Source organism: Dipteris shenzhenensis, chromosome 25, assembly GCF_047967505.1.
Source record: "Dipteris shenzhenensis isolate YYH24624 ecotype China chromosome 25, Dip_SZ_1.0, whole genome shotgun sequence".
Taxonomy (NCBI): domain Eukaryota; kingdom Viridiplantae; phylum Streptophyta; class Polypodiopsida; order Gleicheniales; family Dipteridaceae; genus Dipteris; species Dipteris shenzhenensis.
Window position 1 is genome coordinate 48,238,893 of NC_141620.1, and position 18,896 is coordinate 48,257,788.

An 18,896-nucleotide genomic window follows, 5' to 3' on the forward strand; every position below is an offset into this window, starting at 1 on the left:
AAAGCATTCAAAGGAAAAGTAATTCTTTTGGGGGGGCAACTTTCGACAAATATTGCCAGTTGTTGAGAAGCGAAGTTGCAAGGATATTGTTGATGCTACACTGTGCAGATATTACATATGGCAAGCTATCGTGGTTCAACAATTGGTTGGCAATATGGGTATGACAACAGATCTCTCAAGTGAATTTACACAGCGGCAGCTAATGGACATTAGAAATGGGATAAATTGTAATCATGATACTCCAACATAGAAATTACCATCCAATGTGTCATCATCATCCTTTTGAAGCTTTACAAGGTTAATAATTTTTTTTCCATATATTTTTTAACTCAATAAAATATATTTGTTTTAATTTATAATTCAAAATTTCTACATACAAAGATATTATTATTTCTTATCTAAAAACTACTTATTTCAAGGGTAGAGAAAGCCACTTCTTTTGCAACAAAAATATTAATCTCTACAAAGGGTTTTTATTCAAACGTAGGAATAATATCAGAAGCAACATTCATTGTGGGAATGAGAGATATCATGAAGATTCCAGTTATATGTCATTCTCATGAATATTTTTAAATGCGTTTATTCTTATTTATATAAAATGACTTGCCTTCATTAATTACAACACCACTTTCATGGTCACTTGATTCGCCTTATTTCTCTATCAACAAGGCAGTTGATGCCTATAAATATGGGTAAAAATTCTATCTAATTTCATAATATTGAATATCAACATACCAAATTAAACATGTATTCATATTTTCCTCAATCATATTGCAAATACATGTTTTGATTTAATCTTGAATTTATTAAATTCGGGCATTTACCACAATCAGATATGTTCACATTACACCTCTATGAGGATTCCACAAAGATGTATGGAATCTCTGTCCCTAATATATCTATGTATTTTGAAAAGATACTACTTCATCTAGCACAAATGCAGACTTTACCACATGGAGAGTATCATATTTGGGACTTTGTGTTCCAAATGGATGGATAATACATACTAAAATAATTTCAAATTCCAATGGGAATTGCATTGATTTTTTCAAGCCAGTGTCAGAAGCAACATTCGCTAAGGGAATGCCATGGATAAAAATAATGAAGATTTGAGTTATAACTTTTTTTCATGAATATTTTTATACATAATATTCTTATTTGTATATGATAACTTACCTGCATTGTGTACAACACCACCTTTATGGTCATCACCTGATCCACCTTATTTCTCTATCAACAAAGCAGTAGATGCCTATAAATATGGGTAAAAATTCCTTGCTTTTAACATTATCTAATCTCATAATCAACTCACTTCTTCTCATTTATAGTTGGTAATATTGCATATCAATATATCAAATTAAACACATATTCATATTTTCCTCAGTCATTTTGTAAATACATGTTTGATTTGATCTTTGATTTATTGAATTCGAGCATTTACCACAATCAGATATATTCAGATTACATCTCTATGAGGATTCCATAGAGATGTATGATATCTCTGTCCCAAGGTGTCTATCTATTTTTGAATGATACCACTTCATTAGCATCAATGCGAATTTAAGTACCCGAAGAGTATCATATTTGGGACTATGCATTTCAGATGGATGTATACTACATAGTAAAAGTGTGTCAAATTGGTATTGCATTGATTTCTTCACACTGCACATTGAGACATCTTAGACTGCAACTTACAAAGTTGTTATCTTGAAAATGATACATTTTTTTGCAACTATTAATGTTCCTTACCACATGAAAAACCCCCAATTGCATTTCAATTAATTTATTTGCATTCATGCTATTCCAGACAAGAACGAAACATTGTATAGGCTTCTTTTCAAACTATCTCACTTTCTAAGGAGGATAATAGGGGACCTTCATCCAATCCACATTCAACCCTTCCAAGCAATACCACATGGGTAGCATAACAATAGCTCTTATGTCTGCCACTTAAGTGAATCTAAGACTCTATGATCCCTAGATCTAGGACGGAAACAAAAAAGGGGGGTAGAACAAGGGTGATGGAAAAAAAGGGGCATCCCACAACAATGCGTGGATTAAGTATTAGTATACACAAATACCTGAACAAGAAACTAACGTCTTTTTTGTAGTCCTAGAAGGAAATCCTCGTGAATGTGAATGTGCTCCTGGTGAAACCTCAATGATACCACGATTGGCCTATGTACCATTTTCTTTGGTTGACTTTTGAACCTTCCTTTTAGTAACTTCTAGGGCTAGGGCACTCAATTTCCTAAAACTAGAAGGGTCGATGGAACTTCTTGGGAATAATATCCCCTTTTCTTACTTGTACTAACTCTATGTAAGATATTAACTTGTCCTTTCGATCCCTTTTTGGCTACATTTTACCCATTTATTGCATGTTGTCCATTTGCAAAGGGTTGTTCGTCTACGAAGGAGATGAGGAATATCTGAATTAATGAATAAGGTTTTCCATTTACTTTTTTTATAGTTAAAAGTGTCCAAGGATGTTACAACAATAGTGTTTATCATTCTCACAATCAAGATATTGATCTAGTTTTAAGAGCCAAATCTCTCATTCGAAAGCAACACATGCTCTTCCACATAACATCGACCAGACATAGTAAACTCTTAACACAGTCACCTACATACATACATAATATATGTATAACACACTCACCTACATATATACATAATATATGTATAACACACTCACCTACATATAATATACATAAACTTTTGGAGAGAAAATTGACACCTTTATGCCCACACTTTGTGTGTGAATGCATATGCGTATACACACTTTTTTTTTTTAGTGAAATCCATTTTTCATTATATTACAAGAAACAATCCCAGAGAAAGGGATAGCCAAGTACAAGCATTAAAAGATGTCATCATATAACAAGAAGGCAAGATAATCTAAATCTCACACATGTGGACAATCATAAAATGAATTGATGTAAAGATGCCCAAAAGAACTAATATTTATCCAAAGATGGTGCACTAAAGATTCGTTGGTTCCATAGTGCCCAATACCAAACTTAATAGAAGAAGATTGTATCATTGTCTTTGTGGATGAAATCCAACATCCAAAATTGCTTGTCAAAGCAAGCACTAGGAAAAGAGCATGAAGCCTTCACTGTAGATGTAACAAGAAATCATTGAGGGCAATGTTAAAACAAGTGAGACATAAACTCCTGCAAGGACAAACATCATTTACAAGTGACAGGAGCTATATGACAACGAGCCAAAACCTATCAAAAATGGAGAACTCCAAGTAAAACTCTCCATAGGAGGTACTTTTGCCTAAGAGGGAGTTTAGAAGCCTAAATGTGTTGCAATCTTTGACCCCACCACTAAAGGAGCAGTTCATAGATCAAAAGCAATCGACATGAGGAGAAATCCAAGGTGGAGGTAGTAAAGCCTTATACACTGATGCAACTATGATATCAACCAAGGATAGTGTACAGCGAACATGATCATGGGTTGGAGATCCCAATGTTCGAGGTAGTCAATAATCTCAAGACATGGTATGGGCCAAAAATCATGCAGCATGCACACGCACGCACACGCACACACAAATAAAATTGAGAGAAGCTAACTTGTCCTTTCTCTTGGTGCATGTTGTTGGATACAATGGAATGCTAAGAGACAACCTAGTGTGAGCTCAAAGGACAACACAAACACTCATGTTATCATAGTCCAAATCACAATAGCTCGTGTTATCATAGTCCAAATCACAAAAATGGCAACTCTCATATTATTGAACTTTTTAATTAAAGAGGAAATTTATGAGTGCATGCAAGCAACCCCTTCATGATTTAGCCATCACCAACTTAGGAATAATGCACTTCTCGTTATATTTGCATTGAAAATCAAATCATGATGCATCGTGTATTAAGTCTGATGTCCATCATCCTATTCAATAATATTTCTCTTCTCAAAAGATACAAAAAGTATTTCACTTCATATCACATCCCATCCGTTCTTTTTAAAAACATACTACATGTTCCTTTGAAAAGAATGAAGGCCCAAACGATCAACCAACAACTCACAATCTAGCAAACTGGTCAAACACATCAATTCTCCTTCGATACTTGCAATCATCTCACGCTAATACCAACTCTTACAATCTGGACCTACGGTACCAACCATGATTATAACTCTATTGAACCAAAGGCGTGATTTTTAAGCCTCCATCTAAAGCTTGCCAACAGATTGTAGAGCACTTGGAGTTCATCCTTGCCAACAGATTGTAGAGCACTTGGAGCTCATCCTTGCCAACAGATTGCAGAGCTCATCCTTGCCAACAGAACACTTGGAGCTCATCCTTCGTCTAGAGCTTGCCAACAGATTGTAGAGCACTTGGAGCTCATCCTTGAGATATGACCCTCGACATATGATTTCATAGCCCATTAAATTGGAGGTTGGGATCTATAATAATAAGGCTCTGCATATAGAAATCACCACACACCCACAATCACATAAAGGTCATGGGTAAAGATCATGGTTTGACATACCCGAATTGGCAAATGTGTCTCAAATCACAAATAATCCTCCACAAGATAGGCATTGAACTAGCTTGAAATCCTTAATCATCCTATAGCTAGGATCCACTATCTAAGTATTGATAATGACATCCACAAGCAAAGTCCCACATGCTAACATATAGCCTCATGCTCAGATTAATATGACGTCCCACTTCTTGAGCTGCATAAAACATGAGATTATCTACACTTAGCCCTTAGGCCTTCCACCCTTGGGGCTTAGAATCTCCCATAATCCTAGGGCTAGCTACTAACTCAAGGTGAACTAGAGATGTAACAAGCACCTCAATCCATAACCTTTTGAACAACCTAAACACTAATAATGTGGGACCTTCTGCAAATATTAATTTAGTAATTTATACAGGCCAGCGTGGAGCCTACCAAGAAGTTGTTTGCTACCTCGACTAGTAAGATCTCTTACTCAATTGTTGCAACTTTTCCCTTGACTCCTAGCACAAAGACATAACACCAAATGAAGACCATCTCAAATCTACAAGAGCGCATCTATTACCTACAGCTTGAAGTTTGAGAGCTCAAGCTTCCGATTACAACTCTAAAAAGGAGGGTTCATGATATGGAGGGTAATGGAAAGCAAGAAGTCATCCATGAGGCAATACAAAAATGTAATGCAGCTCCACGACACCACAATTGGTTTCTAAAGTGCAAGACATGGTCAACTCTCAAGTGAAATCTATGAAGCAAGAGATGATTTGCTGATGTGAATAGCAAAGTGAGCAAAGTTGATCTTTACAAGGAATTGAAAGAGCAAGAGTCTAGGGTGAATAATAGAATGATCTTACCCATTGGGGGTTTGAAAGATGGATGCCATCATGATGATGAAGAGAAAGACTGACTATATAATCATATGCCGTAAGAGGAAATACTGCAAGTTGAATGGGACGAGAACAATACAAGCAAAATCTGACTCAAGCACCAGTCTACTTTAGAGGAAGGGCAGCAAGAGTTAAGATCTTGAGACAAACATGATAAAGGAAATGAGAGAGAGGGAGAGAGAGAGAGGAGTGCACACGATATAGCTACCTGTACACTAAGTGTATTGACAATGAACATGAAGATATACATGTGAACCCCTTAGGGTTAAGATTAGGGTTTGCCCCTATGCCCTATGTGGATAGTGCAATTTACACTATCTTTAACACCCCCTCTTAAATTGCACTAGGTAAGTAGAGGGTGCATGTACAAGACCTTTTTGTGGATTTTGTTTGGTGTGTATGCTAGCATCCAAAACTGAAAAGAAATCAGAGTAGTATGTGCATATGTCAGCACAGTGACTACGAAGCAGAAGCATGTACAATGAGTACAACTTACGATCCTGTACATATCATGGATTTCCCCCTCTTAAGTTGTGGGTCATCCTTCGCCTTTGGGAATAAAACCCAGAAGATAGGCCGAAAGGAAGAGGAAGGAAATATGGAGAAAGTCAAGTCCACCTGGATCAAAGACTAGTCAATCAAAAGATGACTGTGTGAATGTCTGCATGTATGGCTGCGTATTGAACATGTCATGAGTCATCGTGGACTGTGCACCTGCTCTGAAGAAGAGGCATCCGGATGTGAGGCTAGTCGATGTAGCTATGGAGAAACAATCCGGTAGGTTGTGACATATAAGGTTGTCACCAACCTAAAAGAACTGACAGCAATGTGTGAGGTATACTGTAGTAGAAGTATAATCTCTATTGAATGATGCGGGGTCAAAGAAGACTACATAGTCGATGTGGATAGAGTGATCCAGGGGCTGAAAATCTCGGGCTGAGGGTGCAGGTATGATACACCACTCTGCTGATGACTTGGCTTGGTGGAGTTGGATCTCCTCTATGGAGATGCTAGTGTATAGCTAGACTACACGTTGATGCGATAAATGCAGCAAATGAATTTTATCTTGATTCATTTCAAGTGTTGGGTATGCTACAAAGGATCAGGAGGTGGTTTCGATGATGAGGATTGAATGTTGCTGAGCTGTGGAAAACTCAGAATGCAAATTTGAGGTGCTCACTACGTAGAGCACGAGCTGGCAATCATTTTTGCTTTTTGGATCACCTCTGAATTCCCCTTGGATCAAAAGTTATGGCTCCCGGAAGGATGGCCAAATTTTGATCCAAGGAGGGGGTCCAAATTGATGATCTGGCCTATGGTGATGTGGCAGACTGAGAGTCACATGTAGAATACAACTGTGCCTATAAAGAGGCAACTGTGCCTGGCTGGCACTCTGTGCTGAGGTGGCACATGGGTGACTGCTGCTGAGGTGTCCCATGCTGATGTGGCAGGCTGACATGTCACTGCTGATTGGGCAACTGAGGACTGTGCATGATGACATGGCACCTGTGGATAAGACTACCATGTGGCATAAAAGTAACTGCCCCTCCTCACTCATGGTTAATTGAACCAAACCATGGTTAACTCTGACCACTGTTCAAACCCAGGGTCACAAGGACCTAACCCACGTTGAACCTTACATGCCACGTGGCAATCTTACATAATCTACCACATGGCAGGTGGGCCGGAATCACGAAGATGCCAACAAAATCTTTGTAAGATTCTGCCAATGGACCAATGTCCGTCAGCTTCTCCGTTGAGAGGAGCCACCGAGCGTAGGTCGTTTTTGTTGCAGAGCATGGCGTTGAAGTCGTTGGAGCACCAAGCTACAAGCTGTGTCGATTAAATGAGCTAGGGAGCCGAGGAAGCTGGGCTGTAGAGCCGTATGAGAAGTTACTAAAGCATGGTCGCCGTGTCATTTGGGTCTGTTGAGCGCTGTTGTAGTCGCCCTCGCATCACTCTCGTTGTTGGAAGCGGCTCTTAGAATTTGCTAGAGAGTCGACTGGTGGGCTGCTTTGCATGGGTGCTCAGTCTGTTTATTGGAGAAGCTTGGCAGTGCTGCGGCTGTAGAAGCTCGGTTGGTGGGTCATAGGAGCTGTGCTTGGCTACTTCTTGTCGCCTGTGAGGCTTAGTTGACTGTGGAGACTAGCCTTTGGAGTAGACCGGGGCTCGCTAGAGCTTGAAGGCCATAGTGGCGCTTGGAGTAGCCCGTGAGCAGGAGGATGGAGAGTCGTTGGGGCTGGAGGCGAGCTGTTGAAGCTTGAATGGGCAAAGGCGCTTGAGCAATTGAGCATGGAAGTAGTTGCGCTACTTGCTGGTCGTCTTTGGAAGGCTTTGAAGCTCACTGGTTGTGAGAGATCTCTGCTGCGCTCTACTAGTTGTAGCTAAAACACAGGACCAGAGAACCTTGAACCAGAACCTTTCTCTCTCACAAAACCTTACAAATCTCTCAAAGAAATCTACGAAGTTTCAGAACACCATAACTTGACCTCCATAAAGCGGAATGGAGCGATTTTAGATCCGAAACGGAGAGGAGAAGGGGCTCTACAATGAGAGCTAGCTGAGAGATGAAGATGCCTCATGAAAGAGGGCTTGTTGCCTTGACGGAACAAGGGCTTGTGCCTTGACGGAGCAAGGGCTTGACTCTCTCTTGACGGAAATCTCTCTCAATGGAAGATGCCTCACGCAAGGAGGGCTTGACACTCATGAAGGGAGTGGAGCACCATTGGCTCTGATACCATGATAACGGAAATGAGAGAGAGGGAGAGAGAGAGAGAGGAGTGCACACGATATAGCTACCTCTACACTAAAGTGTATTGACAATGAACATGAAGATATACATGTGAACCCCTTAGGGTTAGGGTTAGGGTTTATCCCTATGCCCTATGTGGATAGTGCAATTTACACTATCTTTAACAAAACATGTAAGTTGAAGGGCACAAAGATTTTGATATCTAGGGAGCTCTTGCCGACCTAACTCAAACAAAGAAATAGTGAACTCACCAAAGTAAAGGAAGCACACAAAGCAAGCAAATGGGCAGTTTATCAAGATGAGTAAGCACTAATTAGGGATTTAAAATCTAAACCCAAAGACTGTTAGTCCAAGCTTTGTGCACTCCCCTGATCCTCTCTGGTTTTCTAGATGTAGTCAATCACTTTTTGAAGGTTGTACTTTGTCTCATAGAGCCGTGAGGTCTTCTACAGACGTTAATCTCTCTCTCTCTCTCTCTCTCTCTCTCTCTCTCTCTCTCTCTCATCCTCACGACTCGATCTGCACATGTCCCAAATGGGAAGATGCCCCAAAACCCCTAGTTTGATGATGAGTGTAGAGAGGTGAGAGTCCACCTCACTCGTGAGCGAGCACTGGGACATTTGACTTCACTAAAAGCATAGCGAATTTCACACTGAATGACACCACGTAAGAAGCAGGCTTTCCTCATACATAGTATGGATGAGGTGATCGGATCCTCTCGTGAAGGAGATCCTACTTTGGGATGGGGGGCTCTTGCCGGAGGGGAAGTTGCCCATCCCCATCACAAATCCAACAATCTGGCATACATATCCATGCTCTCTATGATGTCCGAGTCAGCAAGCACCACCCGATATGTCCTCTATGCTTGCAGACCCACTACGACACTTGTTTACTACACAGAATGTACGAGTTGCCCTTCTCCGGCTCCAAACCAGAGATCACCAAAACATGAGGGACTACGCACTGAGCACAAGGAGGTCTTGACCCCGATCATAACACAATTTTTCAACAAAGCCGTATGCCATGGCGGCTTCTCGCCTACTTAGAGCACCACCACCATAGTACCAATACACAAGGCACGTGATCCCATGGACAATAAGAAGTATTGCACTCTTATGATTGGCCACACTCTAGCTAAGATATATGGGTCGGTACTAAAGAGGGAGATCAACAACCACACAGAGGGCCACAGGCAACGGGCTCTTGGCAGGCAAGTTTTCAAATACAGCACTCCACCCTGGACCACATTTTCACCTTGAGGGCTATTATTGAGGAGGCGAAGTCCAAGGCATCAAAAAGTATAAAATTGCCTCGCAGACTTTCGTAAGTCATTTGATATTGTTCCAAGTCCGTCAGAGGGAAGGTATGTGCCACAAGAGGCCTATCAGATTGGGTCGAGAGCACTATCGGAGTGAAACAAGGATGCCCCCTCTCACCGACTCTCTTCGAGTTCTATATCGATGAGATCACTTCCTTTGTAGATCGCCTAGGTGGAGAGGGATCACTTCTGACTGACCTGATGGTGTAGATACGATTGTACGCAGATGACATCGTCCTCATTATCCTCAAAAGAGGGATTGCAAAAACCTCCCGAGATTCTAGAGATGTTCTGCAAAGAGAGAGACTTAACAGTAAACGTTGGGAAAACCAAGGTTATGATCTTCAACACCTCGCAAGCAATGTCCCGTCACCATAGCTTCACATACCGAGACAAGCCAATGGAGATAGTACAATCTTACACATATTTGAGGGTAGTGTTCATCGGACCAAGTTTCACAATGACCCATGTAGGTACAACATGACTCACCCGGGTGCTCTGGCAGGCACACTTCCAAGCCCTCTGACAAAAGGTTGGCTTTTTGAAAAGCTGATGAGACTGATTGTCTAGGAGAGTGATATTTCAGCAACAGAGTGGAAGAGATTTGAGAGGCTACAAGTGATTATGGGATCCAAGATGATTCGAAGCAAGCCCTCAATCCCCCGTCAGATTATACGGGAAGAGTTCGCCATGATCCCTCTCCAGGTTGATGCCATCTTTCAAACAATGACTTTACTCCACAGAGTCTGGGCTTACCCTAGTGGAGATTAATGATGAGGCTAGCATTGCAGCCTTCGAGGTGACCAACTGAGAGCGGTGTTGATACAACATGGCACGCACGAGTATCCAGATAATTTGATAGTACGGTTGAACCTACTCCAACTTTATACTTCTAGGGCTTGGGAGGAGAAGAGTTCCCCTCCAAGATCCAGTTCTATCATGAGCACTTCATGATGGTCTCAGAGCATGGTCTCGTCATCAGACCTCAACACCTCGAGGACAAGAGAGTCTCACATGCATAGAGATTGCCATCAGTCAATTGTGAGTCTCGTCACATCAACTACGAATTGAGGCAGGGAGAGGGAGAGCTGCAAGCATACCCAGAGAGCGGAGGATCTATGCAGTATTCCGAATGGAGGAGATCAAGATCGAGAAGCACTTTCTATGTGTCTACCCAGTCTACTATGAGATTCGAGGGCGATATCATTGCCTCTTCCAAGAGGGACACGGCTTTGGTCCACTTATACGGCTGATCCATTTTCCCGATCAGGTTTGTGTTAGGATCTATATGATTGAGATGCGACAACAGAGAGACATATTGATGTGACAAATCAAAGAGCAACAGATATTTATGCCACAAGTCACCGAGATTGATAGAGCACATACACTTGTTACAGATTTCTATGCATCTGAGCCAACTGCTGTTGAGGCTGAGAGGAGCTTGATGAGATGAGAGCATCATGGATTAGCAAGGGGGTCCCCGCCATGATGCTTCCAAACGAGAGACACGCACTCCACAGGTGAAACGCAAAGGGACCAAAGCACACACGATTGAGGTCCAATCTATTTCAGCCCTCCTCAAAGGTTGCCGTAAGAGACGAGGCGTCACCCTTGACATAGCCCATCGGATACAAAGATCGAGGAGACTACCCCCTCCACCGCATCAAGAGACAGCTTGACAGATTGATATGAGAGCTCCTCACATCTCATCTGAGAGTGACCAGGGTACCTGGATGTATGGAACCTAGGCATGTAGCTTTGAGCACCTGATACTCTTCTGATATTTTGCTTTTGCTACTCTACTATTTTGTTCACTAGCTTCAGCCCTTAGTGGCTTGTATGAGTTACCTTTTGGTTTTGCATTTTGTCTCATAAGCCTGTGAGGACTCCTACAGACGTTAATACATCTTCCTTTCTTTCTCTCTCCACAAAAAGAAAAAAAAAACCACCTTTAAAGTCAAGCTCCATCATGTAAACGACCATCACTCTATTCTTAAGCAGCTGTCCAATTTTCAATACACTGAATATATCTGCACAAACCATTTTCTAAAATCAGCTAAATTTCAGACCCACCCTTTCTCCACTCTTCAAGAAATAATCCCTCTAAGATCTTTCTTCTTCCCTCATTATTTGTATAACTGACGATTTGCATTTCCTTTTTTGCGGAACAAAGGGTTATATTAACCAAAAAAAGAAAACAGCGTTTAAGCCTAGAGCTTTCCTTTTTCCTCCTAAAACACATCCTTAAAGCTATTTCCAATTCTCTATGCCTGTCACCCACCACACCCAACTTCTGATAAATCCTCCAGTTATGATATTTCCAAATGTGCATTTTGTCACTGTAAAAAGGAGTACTATTTGCATTTCCTTGAAATAAAAGGATCCTATATGTTCTGCAATACATATTTGCTCATGATACAACTTTAAAAGGTAAATGACAGTAATATTCCCGTGTCCTGCCTTCATCCAATAAAGGAATCCTATATGTTCTGCACTACATATTTGCTCATGATACAACTTTAAAAGGTAAATGACAATAATATTCCCATGTCTCCCTTCACTCCAATATTGTCCTAATGATTCGTTCAGTAGATACTAGATGCAACTTTATCCTTTTCCCAATCCAAAGATTCACATTCTGATCCCTTTTTTTGCCACTTGTTTCAATCCTCTATAAAGACATACACAGGATTGACACAATTTTTCAAGCTCTGGATATTGAAATTTTCCTGTTCTGATTATATCACTATGGTAATGATGATCACGCTAATAATGCCATAAACTTTTTGGAATCAAATCCCAGGACTTCCAGGGCTATCAGAGGTAAGAACCTCCCAATAAGAGTACTTGTGTTATCAAACAAGCACAAACACCCTCCATTCCAAAGGGAAATAGGGAGGTTGTTGGTCACTAATGAAGTGACTGTAGTCAGTTTGCTGTTAGACCAGATTCTAAAAAAGAGCATACTATACTTTGTGCATCTGAGGCAGCAGCTGGTCTGTCTTGACCCCTGGTACTGCAGTAAAGAAACACTGCAATGTAGCAGAAAAGATGATGCACCCAATCTTCTTGTTAAATAAACGCTAATATATGCGGTCGTACAAATTTGTTTTGCCAGTAGATAGCATTGTCTTTCCATGAGCCTTGCATTTTACAACTTATTTGTCATTTTTGTCTCATGCTTCCCATCCTCTTAGCCACTGATTTCAACTCACTGTAACAAAAGTAGAGCACAAGGGTAATTCCAAACTTTTTGGACTCCGATCTCAACAGTTCCCATATCAAGGAAATCCTAAGGAACTCATAAATCCAACTACTGAATATGGCAGATTGAGAAGGCCAGTAGGGAGCAGTTTGACTTCTCCAGACCTTCTACTTGGTTAGATTGTATATGAAATGTACATCTTCCGCATCTCCCCCAAGAATCAAGCAAGATATTATTCTACAAGTGAACGATTTTGTGAACCTGACGGTTTAAGAAAACTTCACTGCAATAAAACTGTGATCCAATGGTTGAATGTGTGTTCCCGCGTCCCTTGAATAATAACAGGAAATATTTTGTCACGATAATAACCGCTGACCCTGGAAAAGATGCCGGAACAATGAATCTCTACACATTCTTTGTACAGAATGATACATGCAACTGCTCAAATAGACAGCTCGAAAAGACAACTTAATGTCCTACCAAACACAGAATAAGAACAAGAAAGATCAAGTTGCAACCTTTTTCTAAAAAAGATTGCGGAGCTGCTGGTTTTCCCTCCTTAACACCTGTATTTCTTCCATCAGTTCTGCCTGCTTTGCCAAAAACGCATCCATCATGGCTGCCATCTCTGACTGCACATCAGCCACAGAGAATAAATAAAACTCTTCCATGTCAAACGCCTCAATCAAGAAGAACATTCCCTTCTAGTTGAAAAATGGAGTCAGCACATCCCCTTTACCAAACTTCAGGGAGCTCCTCAGAAACAATAAGCTAAATGCTCAGAATGCACTGATCATGCATACGCCACCTCACCTGCTGAATATGAAACTGTCGTAAAAGCTCCAAATGGAGATTCTGCACATCCTCATGTATTGCCTTTTGTACAGCCCCTAGGCTTTCTTCTAAAGTTCGCTGCACTAATTGAAGGGCAAAGGAAGGTGGTCCTTGAGGATGTGGCTCTTGTTGAGGGGAGCTTCTTTGTGTAGCAAGGTGGAAATGACCCTGTCAAAAAGTTATATGTCCAAGCTTGAATATCAATTGTTATAGAAAAGGATGATGTATGAAGTGAAATACAAACTACAACCACCGTGCCACATGACAAACACAATTGGGTACACTTCTCGTGAAGCGTAAAACACATGTCCTTACAGAAATCTCCTCGACGCAACATTTTTCTTTAGTGTCATAGTGCACAGTCATGAAATAATTCATACAATTCATTATCAAAGCATAAACCACAATTCATAATCTGTACACCTCACACACATACATAATGAAAGCATGAAACACATGTTATAAAGATATCCTCAACACAACATTGATAATCTTAGTGCCATAGTGTACAGTCATATATACCAATCATATATGCAGAATCATATATACCAATCAATGCCTGTTTTCCCATAGCAGATGCTGACCTTTCCTGGCCACTAATGCATTTCTCTACTTCATCTGTGTATCTCTTGATTCATCCATGCATAATCCCGACGAAATCAGCCGAGTAAATCCTCCCAATCTACTTTGCCATGTCCTACCTATCAACCCCTCTTCTGTTTCCATTTACAAATCAAGTTCATAATGTCTCTCTGTGCCTTGTGACCTGGTGATATTATGTGACCTCATAAAATGGTTTATGCCTCTCCTCATCTAAATAATGAAAAGGGTCAAGCATCTCTGATTTGATATCTAAACTAGTGAAACATGTCATTAAAACCATCTGAAAAATGACAATGGAAACTCTGTACAAACCGACCATACCAACATCTCTCAATCTTGTCTTGGACGAGTGAAGGAAAGATGACAATGCTAACACTTGGGGTCTATAGTTGTCCATCCACTGGAGCCTCTTTAGCATGGAACATTGCATCCTACTGCAAAAGTGATGCCTTACACACTCCATGCATGATCTGTTGCAGATTCAAGAGCTTACTAAGAACGATATTTAACACTTGATAACAAGTCCAAGAGCTTTCTATAGATGATATGGAAGACTTAAGGTTGCTCTATATTGCCCTAGTCTTAGGCATTATTGAGATCAAGTGCCTAAAAGGCAGCCATGTACATAGCTCTTGGTTTGACGAAGGAGTCAACAAGAAGCAATTTTGCTTGAGGAAGCTCAACATGTGTTCAAAACTAATGGCACTATTTGTTGAATCTATATGCTCTTGTCAAAATTCATCAAGGATTTTGCACGATTTGCAACGTCATCATTGTGGGCCTATCGGATGGTCTATAAGGTAACCACCTCACATACGCTTTTGTTTAGCCTTTGGCTGTGACAAGTGCTAGAGATCAATGCACCCATCTGTGAGTCCCCAATTTGTCTAGACAAAGAGGCATTGGATCATAGGGACATATGACAGAGGGGGAGGATCTAAGGGACCAGTTATGGCCTGCATGACAGCAGTAAACTGAGGCTGGAAGGAGGCCAGAACCTGCAGGGCAGCAAGCCCTTGTGAACCCCTGGCAGCTCCTTTTGTAGGCTGCCCAGGGGGGCTGATTTGGGCTGCTAAAAGGCCGACTGGCAGGTCGGCCTGCCAGTCCATGAACCAACTCAAAAGTTGGCCTATTTCTAGGCCTCCCAGTACCCTATAAAAGGGGCCCCTGCCCCCTCGTTTCTCATCAGCCACAGCATCCACAGAAGCGTACAGAGAGGCACACGGAGCAGGAGCTACTAGGAGAGTTCCAGAGATTGGCCAGCCCCTTGCTGGATACCTTGTGCTAGTTTTGCCCACTATTTGGTGGAGGAATACATCTGAGTTCTCTCTCATATTCTCTCTTGTGTATATGATGTCGAAAAGGCCTTTTCTTTTCTTTTTTGCAAAGAAAGCAAACTCCTATTAATGCTTGAGAAAACCCCCATACAAATCAGCTGACAAAATGGGGCTGATGATGATAAATACAAGTAAAAAGTCTGGCTGTCCTAGACCAGCCTGCCAGGAATCCCAGATCACTGCCTAGGGACTATCCGGAACAGGGGCTAACAGCCAAGACAGAGGCCTATACATCCAGCAGATATCTCCCGTCGGAAAAGTGTAAAATATGCATGCATGCCATGCCTTACAGAAACACTCCTGCCGCTCGGCAGTACCTCGTGAGCCTGGGACATTGCGCTCCCAATAGGCGCATAAAGTGAGGATGATGTCCTGCCAAATGGCTACCAGGATAGCCGCCGGTGGAACCTGTTGCCCTCCCATCACCTGACTGCACAGGCAACCCAGATGTTCTAGGCAGTGATTTTGGCAGCTGGCAAGCCCAAGAAGGCCTTTCCTTGCAGTGATTTCAACTACAGCTCACTTATTCCAGTACAAGTCTAGTATTAGGACCTTATCTGGCTGGAAAACTTGCACTTGCTTCATTCCTAAATAAATTCACACGCTACTATAGACAACATTTTGCAAATCTCAGGGCACATGACATAGTTTGGGCTGATTTTTTGCACCTGGAAGCCTTCTTGTCAGATTGTATTTTGCTAGAAGGCAACTCCACCTGAAGCAGTTTTGGAGAGAGTCCTTGCTGTGATTTGACATTGGGCTGAGAGAGAGTTAGATTGAGTTTGGTTCATAGTTCTTCAGTTCTAGAACTTTGAGTAGTTGCACCATTTCTTTATTCACCTACTTCTCTAAGGCTTATCTCTTTGTTTGATGGATTTAAAAGTTCTTGTGGTTTAAATTTATTATTGATTCTCTGGCTGCCAATTTTCAAGTACTTAATTAGGTGGTTTGCTCAAAATCATGTTGCCCCCTCCCCCCCCCTCCTTTCCCTCATTCCAGCAGCACAATTCCACCTGCAAACAGCCCTCCAATCTCCTAACCCCTTCCTCCTCCTCATTTCCCTTCCTATTCCCCTTCCTTTCTCCCCATCTTTCAGCCCATAAACACTTGACAACCGGGTCTTCTATTTCTCCTTGATCCCCCCACCCTCTTCCCTTTGCTTTTAGCCCCTAGTCTAATCATGCAGCCTTCGACTATCTTTTGGGGAGCATCAAGCCCCTCTTCTGGCTGATCTTCTCCTTTTGAGCCCATGGTAGAAGCTTCTCCTTTTTGAGTACGTGGTTTTTCCACCCCTTCTGGACATTCTTTTTCTCCGAGGTTCATCTTCATTATCGGTGGTCCTTTGACAGCCCACAGGGAGCTTTGCCCCTGCAAGGCTCACTGGCTCTCCTTTCTTCCTTGCCCCTTTTGTTCTCCCACCTTCCCTGCCTGAGATTGAGGCTTTTGTTGACTCTCCAATAAAATGTGACCACTTTACACTGGCCGGAGGAGCTCTTTTGGTAGCATCGCCTACGCTTTACAAGAGATCCAAGATCAGACAAAGGTGGAACTGATCATTGGCCTCACTCCCACATGACGCCAAGGTTGGAATTGGGTCAAAGGGAGTCTGCACTAAAAGGGACCACCACATCTACAAGATCAGCATCTATAGGAGAGGAGCCAGCCAGCTTACCTCTATAGAGGCCACTCAGCCTGTGTGACAGAAGCCAACAAGGAAGCCTTATCTAGGTCACTGCATCATGGATGCCCCGTAACCCCCTTTCCATCCCTCTTTTTGTAGCAGTGGGCCTGGGACATTTTTTGAATTCATAAGGAGCAAGGTTAATTGGGATGAGTCTTAACACAAGAGAGGAGCTAAAACCAACTCCAATTTGAGTTCTTTTTGTGGATAAATTGTTTGTTTTCCTAGAGGCGCCATATTCCTCTTGGACTCTTACTTCTTGGCCTCCCAGATTAACTGCGTGCATAAGTCAGCTGGCGTCTATATGGAGACAAATAGCTCTCCCAAAGACGAGGCCTTAAGTTTTTGTTTGAGCCCTGGGAATCAGAGGGCCAGCTGAAGAGTGTTCAATACAAGCTTGCTTAACGAGCGCTCTCTATCGAGTACACCTTTGATTGTGAACCTGGTCCTCTTAGTTACTGGGAAGTGTTAAACCGACTCAAATTTCACAAAATACATTGAAATTGGGTCAAAGGTAGTAACTCCATAAGTAAGAAAGGCCATCCTTCCAAATGAATTCAGCTACCATGGAACAGAGTGGATAGGAAACTGAAATCAGAAAGAAAACCTGATTGCACAGCAACAGGATGAAGAAAAGGATAGAAGGACTGAGCAAATTCAAGATAAGGAACTTAGTGAAAATAAAGACCAACAATGAAGAATGGGTAAACTAAGGGATAGGAGATGAAGAAACAGGTTAAAGGTGGCCAGAGAAATGGAGTAGAAATTCTATGGGACAGGTAGCAAAAGAGATGAAGGAAGCAAGCACCTTTAAAGGAAAAAGAATGTGTGCACTGTAGAAAGAAGAGCAAGGGGCAGTTTGTGACTTAAGCTGGGAGATGTTCACAATAGAGTTCAGAGTAGAGACGAAGGGCTGGAAGAAGAAGCGACAAAAGAGAGGGAAGAGGTGGACTGGGAGGTGTGGAATGACTAGAAGAAGAGCTAGCAGAAAACCAGCAAAGCAGCAAATAAAGCAGGTGGAGACAAAAAAGCAGATAGAAACAAATGGGCGAGCAAGCAGCAGATGGGAATAAAGCACGCAAACAGGAGAGGTGCAATACAGCAGGCGGACAGGCTGGTGGGCGACAGGTGAGCAGTGGGGAGGATCAAGAGCAGAAGAACAAGCACAAACAGCACATGCCAATGCACCCTTCTCAAACTTCACTGTTCAAGAATCATGATAATGGGTAACCTTCCTCTTAAAATCACAAAATTCAACACAGAAACCATTAGAGGATTTAACACAGAAACTTGACAAACAGACAGATAGATTTAATGAGGCCCGGAAGACACATACATTGGATGCAATTGTTGTTGCCCCCATCAAGGATCCTGTATCATATTTTAGGTCATGCCCGTTTTCTGACTCTTTTCTGCCTTCAACATTCCCCTCTGTCACACGACGGTCATCAAATTTTTCGGCATTTGATTTCCTTTGCCTAGGGGAACCTCCACCTGCTGAAACAGTTGCCTCACCAGATGCAGATGGAATATTCCGAGAGAAAAGATTCCTTTCTGCATATGCCATGAACTTCCGACTCGGGGCTGGCAAAGTAGGATCCAATCCACCACCTTCTGGGCTTACATTTGGGCTACTACCTGCACCACCTTTGTTAGAAATAATGAAAAGTGGATAAGAAGTACAAATATATGAGATTGCTTACAGATAAAAGGCCCTTAATCTTAAAGACGTATAGTCAATGTCAAAAACATTGCCTCAATTTTTGAAGTTCCTTTAAGAAAAGATTCATTCATGTTCAGACATCAC

At 41.9% G+C, this 18,896-nt stretch overlaps 1 protein-coding gene across 3 annotated transcripts in view; it reads right to left on the reverse strand.

Moving 5' to 3' along the window:
• Positions 1-11,772: 11,772 nt before the first annotated feature.
• NEDD1 (Transducin/WD40 repeat-like superfamily protein) overlaps positions 11,773-18,896 on the reverse strand; it is a 63,786-nt gene continuing 56,662 nt past the window's right edge. For 2 of the 3 annotated variants that reach the window (XM_087396471.1, XM_087396473.1), the window contains 4 exons: positions 18,426-18,736; positions 13,448-13,636; positions 13,153-13,266; positions 11,773-13,011 (listed from right to left, as the gene is read on the reverse strand). In XM_087396471.1, the coding sequence (XP_087252597.1) occupies positions 13,159-13,266; positions 13,448-13,636; positions 18,426-18,736 (608 nt within the window). In that variant the 3' untranslated portion in view covers positions 11,773-13,011; positions 13,153-13,158. The remainder of the gene's footprint in view (positions 13,012-13,152; positions 13,267-13,447; positions 13,637-18,425; positions 18,737-18,896) is intronic. The other variant, XM_087396472.1, reaches the window with a different exon arrangement.